The sequence below is a fragment of the Haliaeetus leucocephalus genome, unplaced genomic scaffold, assembly GCF_000737465.1.
Source record: "Haliaeetus leucocephalus isolate CR32 unplaced genomic scaffold, Haliaeetus_leucocephalus-4.0 Scaffold229, whole genome shotgun sequence".
Classification (NCBI taxonomy): domain Eukaryota; kingdom Metazoa; phylum Chordata; class Aves; order Accipitriformes; family Accipitridae; genus Haliaeetus; species Haliaeetus leucocephalus.
Window position 1 is genome coordinate 8,875,065 of NW_010972665.1, and position 12,114 is coordinate 8,887,178.

The 12,114-nt window shown below is 36.0% G+C and overlaps 1 protein-coding gene across 1 annotated transcript in view; it reads right to left on the reverse strand.

The window, feature by feature from the left end:
• Nucleotides 1-12,114, reverse strand: part of PARG (poly (ADP-ribose) glycohydrolase) — a 70,548-nt gene that overhangs the window by 19,661 nt on the left and 38,773 nt on the right. Inside the window, exons 9-12 of the mRNA XM_010567860.1 lie at nt 7,258-7,337; nt 4,764-4,824; nt 4,040-4,115; nt 1,621-1,768 (exon numbers count right to left, since the gene is read on the reverse strand). Coding sequence (XP_010566162.1) covers nt 1,621-1,768; nt 4,040-4,115; nt 4,764-4,824; nt 7,258-7,337 — 365 coding nt within the window. The remainder of the gene's footprint in view (nt 1-1,620; nt 1,769-4,039; nt 4,116-4,763; nt 4,825-7,257; nt 7,338-12,114) is intronic.

Here is a 12,114-nt window from a genome sequence, read left to right on the forward strand (position 1 = left end):
GTGAAAAAATATCCTCACCTTTATTTGTTCATGCCAAATCACTGGTTTTTTTTGCAGGGGAATGGAAGAAGGTCTTTCAAAACATCCATTTAGTGTTTTCCCCCAAGCAGTTATTACAGACTGATAGCTGTGCTCTGTTTTTACCCTCCCCAGAGGAGCCTTACCCAGAGGACAGTATTTCAACATGTTAATCTTGTTATAGTATCATATCCAAAATACACAACAGAAATCAGCGATGGCCAAGAATTCTCTGACTCGTTTTTTTAAAAGATAATCACAAAAGCCAATTTATCAAGAAGTTTTCATAGAAAAGGCATTGATTTTGGCAGGGTGGAAAAACAAAATAAAACACTCTCTTAAAAAGATTACCAAGTATAAAACGAAAACTAAAAGATGCTCTGCACAGTACAATCAATAGCTCAGGACAGAGTAAGATTTGCAAGATCTAAGCTCAAATTTTTACTGTGCATGCATGCAAGAGAAAGAAGTGCTTTGGAAGGACTTTTCCAAGAAATGTGTTCTAGTAACTGTACAAATTCCTGACTGTTGAGGTAGCTCAGGTAACTACACCCAATGTTTTTAACTATAGCAGACTGAAAAATATAAAATATACATAGTGTATTACAGTATTTACCCAGAGGATCTCTTTGATCAAATATTTTTTCTTTATAGCTGTTCTTTAGAGTAAATTAAAAAATATTATAGCATCATTTTATTTTTCAGTCATGAAAAATGCCCACTGTGTTCCTGTGTATAGAACCGAGCCACACACAGCATGACCTGGGCCTCTCCAGTTCTTAATGGCGACATTTGGTGTTTTGATGCTAACTTTTTTGATCCAATGGATAATAAAACATTCCAAGTTCTATGACAGAGGTGGAAACAAAAGGAAAAAGGCTTTCAGCAAAGCACTGGACAGACAGCTCATCTCCATACACAGCCCCTCAACAACATACTGGAGAAGTGTTTAGTTTTTGATAATGTAATTAGGGACCCATAACTACCCTACAAGTAACACAAACACATGCTTGTAACTTAACAAGATCAAATTCCTTAAGAGACATTTCCTGACTTTTTACTGTTTTTAATAGATGCTGATTTTCTCCTCTTCCAGTTCCTCCCCTTTTTGTAAGCAGAAGGCAGTTCCTCTTCTCAGAGTTTTCAATCCCACTGATCACATCAAATTTTACAAATTCCAGACAGGAACAAAAAAAAAATCCCCGCTTTAACATAACAGAAACATTACCTCCTAATAGCTGCGACCAACTGATAGCTGGTAATTGTGGCTTTTACCTATATTGCCCAACAGTATTCTTTAGCTAGGCCTAAAGACACTGAGTCCTCAAACACATTTATATAGGATAAAAAAAAGTTCTGTCTGCTTGCTGTCACTTTTTTTTTTAAATTGTTTGTTTCCTTCACAAAACATCTATTGAAACAGCAGCCCTATGGTCTTAAGAGGTGGGGTGGAGAAGGAAGTTCTTTGTCAAATGAGTATTATTTTTTTTCTTCTTTTTTTTTTATCCCTACAGCATTTAAAAATACTAAACTTCAACTTGGAATATATTTTCTATATATAAAACCAGATTAAGATGTGAAACATCTTCTGCGGAGACTAACCTGTGATGATAAGACATTCATTGTGATCCAAGACTTCAGTGATGAGCCTCGATACAATCAGTTCTGGGTTGATTAAAAAACGAATTTCTTCTTGAACTAGTCCTGCCCCAGTCACACCACCTCCAACAAAACGGTTTGCAAAGTCAACCTAACAAAAATATATTCAGGAGGATTATTAGATAAGCAAACAGCATAAAATCCTTTCCTTTACCGATGCAAAGTCCCGTACAAATTTCAATAATTCTGTTGAAATCTGCTGGTATCACTTGAAATACAAGCAGCATCACAGAGCCTGTTCAACAGCATGTCTTTGTATTTTTTTCCCTTCTGCTTCTCAGAAAACTTAAAAGACAAGCGAGATATTACACAGCAAAATAAAGTTTTGCATCTCAAATGCTCTGAATCCAAGTTTTGTGGCTTTTCTTTGAAGAGCACATATTTAAGAGTAAAATGCATTTCAGTAAATGTGAAAGATGAAACCAGCAAATTACAGTATTCTTTTTGCATTTTATGAACATTGAAGAATTACTAAGTTGTCCTTTAATAAGCATTCTGCCCCAGCTGTCCACACTGAAGCATTTTTAGATTAGCATTGCCCCGGTACCAGTTGTTCTGTACCTAAAATTTTCTTACAAATTCTTACGAATTCTCCTTGAAATACACTTGAACAAGGCAAGTCATTTGAATCATTAAGGTTTCTGCATGAAACAGAGAAGCTCTGGACTCTCTTTTTTTCTACAATAATACATACTTTGCAAATTATATTTTTATATAGACAACAGTTTTTAAAGGATTTGGTTTATTCAATAAAGTGATTACTATTTATGCAAATTAGCTGCCCATATAAATTTATAATTTTAAAAAGTCACTTCATCTTTCAAATGCTATTAGCTTCTTACCGATTTTTATTTAGATAGCTCATGAGAGCACATTTACAGGAAGGGAACAAAAGTTGCTGGAGTGATACGATCATCTGTTGAAATTACAAACTGATTCAGGAGTCAGAGTCAAGTCTAAAGCACACTGAGAGCCGGCCACTACAAGAGCAAGCGTTCCTGAAGTCTATCCTGGAAATACCAAAGGACTTCAGCGGTTTAAGATTTGCTGAACTCAATTATGATACAAAAAAAGTAACGTGAAAACTACCCAAACGTTCAGTGCGTCTGGGCTCCAAATGCACTTTTAACTGTGCTGAGTAGCTTCACCTTGGGCCCCCATCCTTGGCCCCAGCACATGGTCCCCTTGTCCTGGACCTCGCCTGAGACACATCAAGTATAGGCCCGTGCCCAGCCCTGTGCTCTGCTGATGCCCATTTGCTGACCTTTGTGACCTGACTCATCACCTTGCCTTTGTCTGATGTCCACCAGCCTGTCAGCAGAAACTGTTATTGTCACCATCCCTGGTCTGCCTGCCCCAGCCAGCAACCCTGCCCGCTGAGGCTGGGGTCACTGTGGACTCCTGCATTGTCTTGCCTTGGTCATCCCACTCCCTCTTGGAGTAAGCGCTCTTCATCTGAGTGGAGATATTGTGTTTGATAAGAATTGAAACAGCCAGAAGGAAAAATCCTAGGCAATACTCACTTTTACAGAGTGCAACAGAAACAGCACATGAAAAGGCATAATTCAACCTTCTCTCACCTCTGAGGTTATAGTGTATTTGAATAGAGAGACAACAGAAAAATGATTATTGAGCAGTTGCTGAGTTCTTAATAATTTCAATACACATTTGAGTGCTCAAGTTTCATAAAGTCATAAGACATTTTAAAGTTTGAGCAAAAAGCATTGCAGAAAAAAGTCTTCCTATTCTCCCTCCTCCTTTGCAGCACTTGTTCCCAGCTAAAGAAGTTGTAATGAACTCTAGAAGGCAGGCTTTTTTTTTTTTTTTTTTTTTTTTGTTAAAGAAAAGCAAAAACCAAACAACTAATTTGAAAACTCAAGTGTGTTCCTTGCTATAGACACGGACAGGACATCCTCCTTATGAATTTTTTGCTGACTGTCTCCAAGACCAAAACAGTGGTGCTGGCAGCAGCAAGAAAGTCTGCTGAACCACTGACCTGGTCACTGTCTGGGGCACAAGAATAATTTTTTTAAAATAAACTGAAACCCTTGACAACTCATCAAGATCACAGCCTGAAAGTTTTATCTTGTCAATCTTTGATCCTGGTTTGAACCAGAAGACCTGAAGCTGTCCAGACCTTGTGATTTCCTGTCAGTTCTTTCTGTACCAGGTACATGTGCAAAACTAGATGAGCTGAGGAATATTGGCAGTACTAAGACTGCCCATGGAATTAATTTTGATATTTCTTTTACACCACATAACATCTTGTCATTTAAGTGAATTGAGGATAAACAAATAACTTTGTTAAGCTGGCAGACCGTGAAAGTATGACAAAGCCACATTTACTGTTAGATGCGCTTACCTGTAGCATACCTTGCCCATTGCTTTCAATGGTGCCTTCATAGGTGACGTGCAATCTAGACAGTTTTTTCTGAGATCTATCATTAAGGAAAAATATTGTACAGAAAGTATGATTACAGAATCTCCACACAGAGATCCATTTTAAAAGAAAACACATCCAAACCCAAACTCCTTGCACACCTTAAACATAAGGTGGTTTAAAAAAATACCCTGGTGGATTAACGAAAATGCATTTTCCTTTCAGAAACAATTTGTAAAGGTTTAACATAGTCAATTGTTCAGTTTCTCCACCTCTTCCACCATAAAACCCCAAATGTGAAATTGAAGTTCTATGTTTTTCACACAAGTTTGTCCCACATTAACTTGCTAACCAACAACACTTCTGTTTTCATGTTGGTTATCACCATAGCACTTCACTTGACTTGATTTCCGAAACGACAGGAAATATAATGAAGCAAGTGATCTCTCTCTTTTTTTCCCCACTCAAGCAACAGCACCAAAGATATACTACTGTTTTAAAAATTCACTTAAGACTTGGTGGCTTCACAAGCAAACAAACATTCTTGGGGCACTCAAACTACCTGTGACAGTTCACCCACTTACCTCTGTACTTTTCTCCATAACAATTCATACCAAACATTGTCTTCCAGGCCTGAATCAATTCCACTTGAATGGGATTCAGTTATTGATTTAAGAAATTTCTTACATTAACACGCTTGGCTTACCTTTCCCAGTCTGGAAACTCCTGGAGACACTGCCTTGTAAACGTCACCAATCCCGTAGGTTCTACAGGCAAATCAACCCCAGAGGAAAATGTATTAACTGCTGGAGCTTTAGTCCTTAGATTCTTTGAAGTGGTAAACTTTTAAAATTACAACAAACATCGTTCTTGGCAGAAACACGAAAGCTTAACTTTCCTCGAGAGCAGCTTTGAATTTTCTCCTGATGGCCCATGCTCAAATTGAAAACAAGTAACATGAAGACCAAAATACACACTTCTCTTCTGCCTTTGGAGTTTGAGTATTTTATTTTTCCAGATCAAGGAAAAACTGTTTCTTAAGTGATTTTCACTTACACTGTAAACACTACTAGAAAGACTCAATAGCTGAAGTAAAATGTGCTGCCACTTAAAAAAAAGAAATTGTGAACCTTTAGGGGTGACTACTGTTCAGTGTCAACAGGCAATGCACAGAGTACTCAACCCATAGATGGATGAAGCAGCAGCTCTTATTTCCAAGAAAGTACTACTATGTCAATAAAGATGCAGTGTTAGTGAATTCCGTATCAAGCCGTTTTCAGCCCTGCCAGAATGCTAGTGAAATTCACTGTATTTCAACTGAGAAAAGACTCCTGCCCACAAGAGAAAAAGAGGAGCCATTGCTCATTGCAGGAAGGATGCATTACCACCTTCTCTCCTTATTTTACTCAAAAAGTTCAGTTTTGCAACAGAAAGAAAATATCAACCTTTTATTAAGCGATGTCATCCTAATAAAAACTTAATTTGAGACTCATTTCTTTGCTCCAGTAAGTCTACTGTGCTGGCTTGTGAAAAACATTCAAAACAGTATGTAAAGCACACATATCCTTCCGAAAGCCTTAAATAATCCTATGCTTTTCTTCAAAATTACAGGGGTGCAGGGGGAAAAAAGGGTTGCTTGCTCTTAAAAAAAGTGCAGAGCTTTCAATAATCAAGTGCTTTTCCACAAGGGAACTCTGCTATCAGTGGTGATATTTTACAGATTAAGCATTCACCTTTTGAGCAGAAAGTCTTCAGCTGATATAGTCTCCACTGTGTTCTTTTACAAGGAATTCAATTACCATTTACAATAAAGAGAGTTGCAAAATTATTACAGTAATTTATAGAGCTAAGTTACTTCAGTCTTACTAATTCCTTGGACAAAAAAGAACAAGAAATGGAGTCTTTTAAAGGTATGATAGGAATTTTTAATTCAAGAAAAGAGCACTCAAGAATCTCATTAAATATTATTTAAAGTTATAATGTTAAGAAATCTAATACAGTAGTTTCATAAAGCATGTTCCCAACAGATTTCATATGCACAGGGGGTCAGGCACAGCTGCCTAAATTTAGGATTTGGTGTGCATGAAAACATTATTACTCAAATATAAAAAATAGCTAGTACACTCTATCTCTTCTCAGTCCCACACATAGATCATAATTTACTTTTTACCTCAGAGATTTAGTTCTATTGACATTGCTGAAAGTTTGATAGCTGAAACAGGATGTAGCTGCATTTAATTTGTGGTGAACTAGAATGATGAATTGAATCAAGGGATTTTTATATTTAATAGTTTAAAGCTGTCCTCCTTTTAAAGCAAACCCTTCTGAGAGAATATGAAGCTAATAGTGAACTATGGACATGTAAAAAAAAGTTTTTTAAAAAAGTACTATAATAAGGATATTGCTGCAGATGTGATATATGCTACTGCAGTAAAATCTCTTTCTCCCCCAAAATACAATATATAAGCTCTGATACAGTTCTCACAAAAATAAATCTATTTTTGACAGCTTATGCAGAAGTTCAAATTCATGGTAACAACAGATCTGACTACGCACACTAAGGAAAATATGGCAATAATGTCTAAAAGAGTTGCGGATATCTCATGTCTTGCTATCGCTTGTTTTATTTGAACTGGGAAAACTTCACAACAGCTTTGCTTTGTGTAAATAGAAGGTAAAAACCTGAAATATCAACACAAGTAGTGGAAAATCCCTCAGAACTACAAACATTATAGGCAAAGGACTAAGTGTGCACGCTGCAAGAAATCTGAAGCTTGATTCAGAATCTTTTAAGCCTGTGATTTTAATGATTACATATGGTGCTAAGCTCCCTCTACATTCTCACTCTGATGTGGTACAGCAAGTAGTTGCATATATTACAAACATTATACATATATATATTTATATATACACATACACTTTATATATATATTTAAAGGAGGGTGAAAATATTTCTCTGTTTTACACATCCCTCCACATATATATCTTGGAAAAAAGAAAACTGAGTAAGCTCCGTACAAAAAATTTAATTGCATGCATCATCTATATGAGAAGTGACATTAATATGAATATCAGTGTACTTAGCAAGCTGGCTTTTGTTACACACTTCCATCATAATGCTGCATAGCCATTTCTAAATTTAATGGGATTAAATTTTTCATGTATCTGCTTTGTAGCTCAAAAGAAGAATAAAGGATTACTTTTTTCTGTGACTCTCCTAAAATAGCAGAAAAGGGTCTTAAGTTTCTCAGGCTTCCTTGGTGACCGTCCTTCAAACAATCTGAAAAACAAGAAATAAAAGCAATTAAATAGATATCAGGGATATAGTCTATAGTAATTAGGCTACTTACTAATTGTGATTTGATTTTTTAACTATTATGTACATATTTTGATAAGCCTTGCATTTAAATACTCTACTGTAGAAAGAACTCTCTAGACAGCCCCTCTGTAACAGGGGTTTTTAGGAGTAACACGTTTGTTCACTTGCTAAATTTCTCATGAAGATGCTAAGAGAATGCCTATCGCACTCATACTGATTTTGTAATATCAGAAAATATAATTTCAATGCAAACATCCAGGAAAGCTACTAGGTTTTTTTGCAACAGACTGGCTCAGATTAAAATAAGTGACTGAGGGGTGAAAATATGTATGTTGAGTACTGCAAGATCCAAATGTCTTACCCTACTTTCAGCTCAGTGAGTTACAGAGAAGAATTAATGCAACCATATTGCTTTCAAGAGTGGCATGGCACCAGCAGCATTTCTAAAGAAAAGAACCTACCCCCAACAGAAACGGCTTCACCCACTGGGCTACTACTGGCATTCTAACATTCATTTGTAAAAAACCTAAGCATTAAAAAAGAAGCATCCTATTTTTAGCCATTAAGTGAATGTATTCTTTTAGGGTTAGCTGAAATACTTTTACTGCATCATCTATCTTCCAGCAACTTGAACATGCATTACTTAATTTCACTTCCAACAAAGTGACAAGGCATTGTTACTGGCAACACATAATGGAATTTATCTGCGAGGAAGAATAGCGGCGACTTCAGAAATAATATCCTTTGAGTAGGAAGTTCACTAAAAGATGTCTGATACGTGAAAGCCCTGAGGATGTAAGATTCCCCCCCAATAAACAGTCTAAGTAAAGGAATGACACAACATTATTCATTTGTTTCCATGTACCGGAATGACAACCTGCCTTTAAAAACCAGAATGCTGTCAGGTGAATTAAGCTTTTAGTAGTGAAGTGAACTAGATTTTTTCAGTATTTAAAAATTCTTATGAATTCTTATACATGCTGAAGAGATCAATTTCATCCAAAATCTATATTAAGTCACAGAAACTGATTTTAAAAATGTTAAAAAGGTTTTATGAAAACTTTTTTATTCATTGAATGATCAATCAGGACTTTAAGAAGGCAAACTCCAGACTTACAGAGTCTATTTTAAAATGGGCCAATATGCAAGTTCTATCAAGGGGTTGTGCTTGCACAACTAAGAAGGGGTTCCTAAAAGAAAGAGTTGATGTGTGCGCATGTGCGCGCATGCATCTTGCCTAAATGTATAAATTATCTCTGACCTTTTATCTGGAAGTCTCATTTGGCATGACTCCTTTAAACCGGTTAATTTATCTATTAGCCCGATCATGCCTTTACTAGTTTTTTGCCTCTTTACATCAAATTGAAATCTTATTTATATTACAAACTCTCAGGAGAGAGTTCTTCATGTCACAAAGGCGATACATGATTCGGCATAACTAGCAGAGTGGGCAGAAGAAGTCCAGAACTAGAAAAACTATGCCTGAAATAAGTCAAATCAAGCTAAAAGGCAATGGCAAGGCAGATGAACTTGGTTTCATCCGTTACGATTACACACCAAAATGCAGTCACTGTCAAGTAGGGAATTTCAACCAAATATTTTTTAAAATCTGAAGTGTTCAGCATTGGCCTGTCTTTTCTCGTTAAAAGCTGTGATAACTACCTCTCTTCTTTCTCCTCTGGGATCAAAGCTAGAGTAATGCTGATTTGCTTCTGAAAAATCTCATTTACAGCAGATAAATATTCCCAAAACACCATCTATAATTACAATAATAAGAGATATCTGTATTTCTGTTCTAGCCCTATATGGCTGGGTAAAAACCACAGGGCAGCACAAATGAATCTGAAAAGCTCTGGGTTCTGGCACAGGCACTTGCTGTAGAGGGATACTCCATACAGCAGGAAGAGAAGAATACTGTGGCATTCAAAATTATCTGTATTTTGACCTAGTAGCTATATGCATCCAGTAACTACATGCATCAGATCTTTTATAGCAGCTAGCTCAAGAGCTCTCATAACCTTTCTCCTCCTCACAGTATTTGCTTTTCTTCGCTATGACATAACATAAACTGTACTTTCTCTTTGAAAATCCATGGTTAAATAGAGAAAAATAATTTTTAAAAACTTATTTATTTAAAACAAAAGCAGGCAACACCAGTCCTGCACACACGTTTTAGGACTGAATCCACTATAAATTATGTTTGTCCAAAACAGAATGCATTTATAAAGGAATAGCTATTTATGGCAGCTTGAAGACACCATGTCTTAGATTATTATGCTTGAATTTACTTAATATTTTCTGTGTCTAAAATTTACCTTTATTAGTGAGCCAGTGGCAAACTGAAGATGGCTATCTACAAACATGCTTTTTATTATATATATATTTGCAAAACACTAGTATAGTACTTGCGCATTTTCATATAACCAGACCAAGGAACTCTTGTCTTCAGCTATTTCAAGTAAGAGTGCTTTACATTAGGAATATGTTTTAAAGGCCAATCAGACCAGTGGAAAAATCCCCACAGATTTTAATGGGCTACAAATTGGCCTTAAACCCTTATAGTATCTAATTATTTGAAGTTATTGATATTCACTCAATTGAATTTGATTGCTTCATATGTTCTTTTAGATTTCCACAGAAATCATATCACGATTACATTAACGATTCAGAAGACTTCCCCCAAGCTATACTAAAGTCAGAAGAAAAGCACAAGAGAAAAACCAACACACAGCCCCCCATACACACAGGCAGCCAAGCTTTCCTAAGCACAGCATAAAGCAACCAGTCATCTTTGTGAATGCAACAGTAAAAGGAAGTGATATTTACAGCAATCAAAAATGGCCCAGTCCTGCCCCATTAATTTAAGTGACGATATAACATGGCAAAGTTATGAACATTTTAACCTTGAACCTTACTTCTGAAATGATCCATTAGGCAACGTTATGAGAAGTTTTATTTCTGAAACAAGTATCTCTATTTTGAAGAACAAAGCTGGATAACGGCATCAATAAGATATTAAATAAAATTCTTCTTCAAGCTCTGAGACACAGATCCTACTAAAAAACCAACCCAAAAATATAAGTGGAAACCACATAATCAATTTTCTGACAAAAGAACCCAAGGCCAAAACCCATTAATTCCAATTAAAGAACTCATCCAATGAAGTGCACTGTAAATCAAATGCAAAGCACTGCAAGCCCACCTTCAATCAAAGTAATTGAAATATTACCGGCAACTGCATACGTAAGCTGTTTTGCTTTGTACAAGATGTTACCACTGCCATGCAGCTAACTTCAATTTAGCAGACACAGGAGCTAAGAAACCTTGCAGGGCTGATCACCAAACACAGCTGCAAATTTATTTCTGGTTCTCCAGCTTCCAAGCCAGGGTAGTGGCAATGTTAATCAAATAAAAGACCTCTACAGAGATACACTTAAGTACTCAAGAAATCAAGGTCAGAGATTTAAAAACCTAAGAAAGTAGATGTGTGAACAATGTCATAAACACCGAGTAGTCATTGTGGCTAAATTAAAACTCTTTCCTACCAAATATTTGGACATTAATTCAATTGCTCTGAAGAGAAATCCTATATATGAGAAATAAAATATTAAAAATAATAAAAACAAATACTGGGAAAACATTAAAAATTTTTTTTTTAAATTACTCAACAATTGTCAGTAAACATACTGTAAAGTTACAAGGCAATAGTTTATGCTATTTCAATAATTGTTACAAAAACGTATGCATTTGTTTTGCATTAGTGTTTTCCTAAAATTTTAGGGTGGAAAAAAGCATTTTAGAAGTGTAATCAATATTCTGGTTTTTGCAGTCTCATTGAGTGCAAACTCAAAATTGTCTTATTTTCAACCAACATTTCCACCTTGGAAAGCTGGAGCCAAAAGCTCTAAAGAACCTGCTCTTAAGTCCTTCGAGTGCTGAGGCAAGCGGCAAATCTGCAAGATACTTTAAAGGGTGCATTTCCAATAATGCAACATCAACATGATTTAATAACATTAAGAGCTACACAAAGTGACCTTGGCATGCATATAGTTTACTGGGGGAAAGTTGAACCAGCTTAAGTAAACAATTCCAAAAGACACTGTTTCTGATTACGGTATAATCAAAATACAGTAGTTTACTTGTAAAATTTAATTTCCAAGGAGCTAAATTGATCCCTTGAGATTACTTGAAGAACTGGCTCCAGTAATTTTTACAAGCAGAAGGAACCATTACAATCATGTGGTTTAACCTCCCAGTTAAGTAATTTCATATCAGTATTTCCATCTGCAGCCTGTATCTTCCCATCCCCAGGCTGGGCTTCTTTTAAATGTTTCTTTTCAAAAAGTATAATCGTGTCTTTACACTGAAATCGGAACCTATCATAAGACTCAGAAAGCTGTCCACGCTGTAACAATATGCAAAAATTTACAGTATGGATCATACTTCAAAGAATACTTCCCATTCATAAATCCATGGCATTTCATGTGTGCTGTTTGCAAAAGCATGGGTGCACAATTTTATACTTACGGTCCCCCAAAATAACTATGTGTGCTTCTTCTTAACTACTACAGGCACTAAAAAGTGCCTTTTACTTTACCACTGTAGTTGAAGACACACTTGTATTATTTCTTGTATTTTAGCATGATCTCACTAAAAATAACATCGCATCTAAGCAAGTGCAAGCCATTTTACTAAAACCTAATTTTTCCTCCTACAAATAGAAGTGGAAGAAGGACTT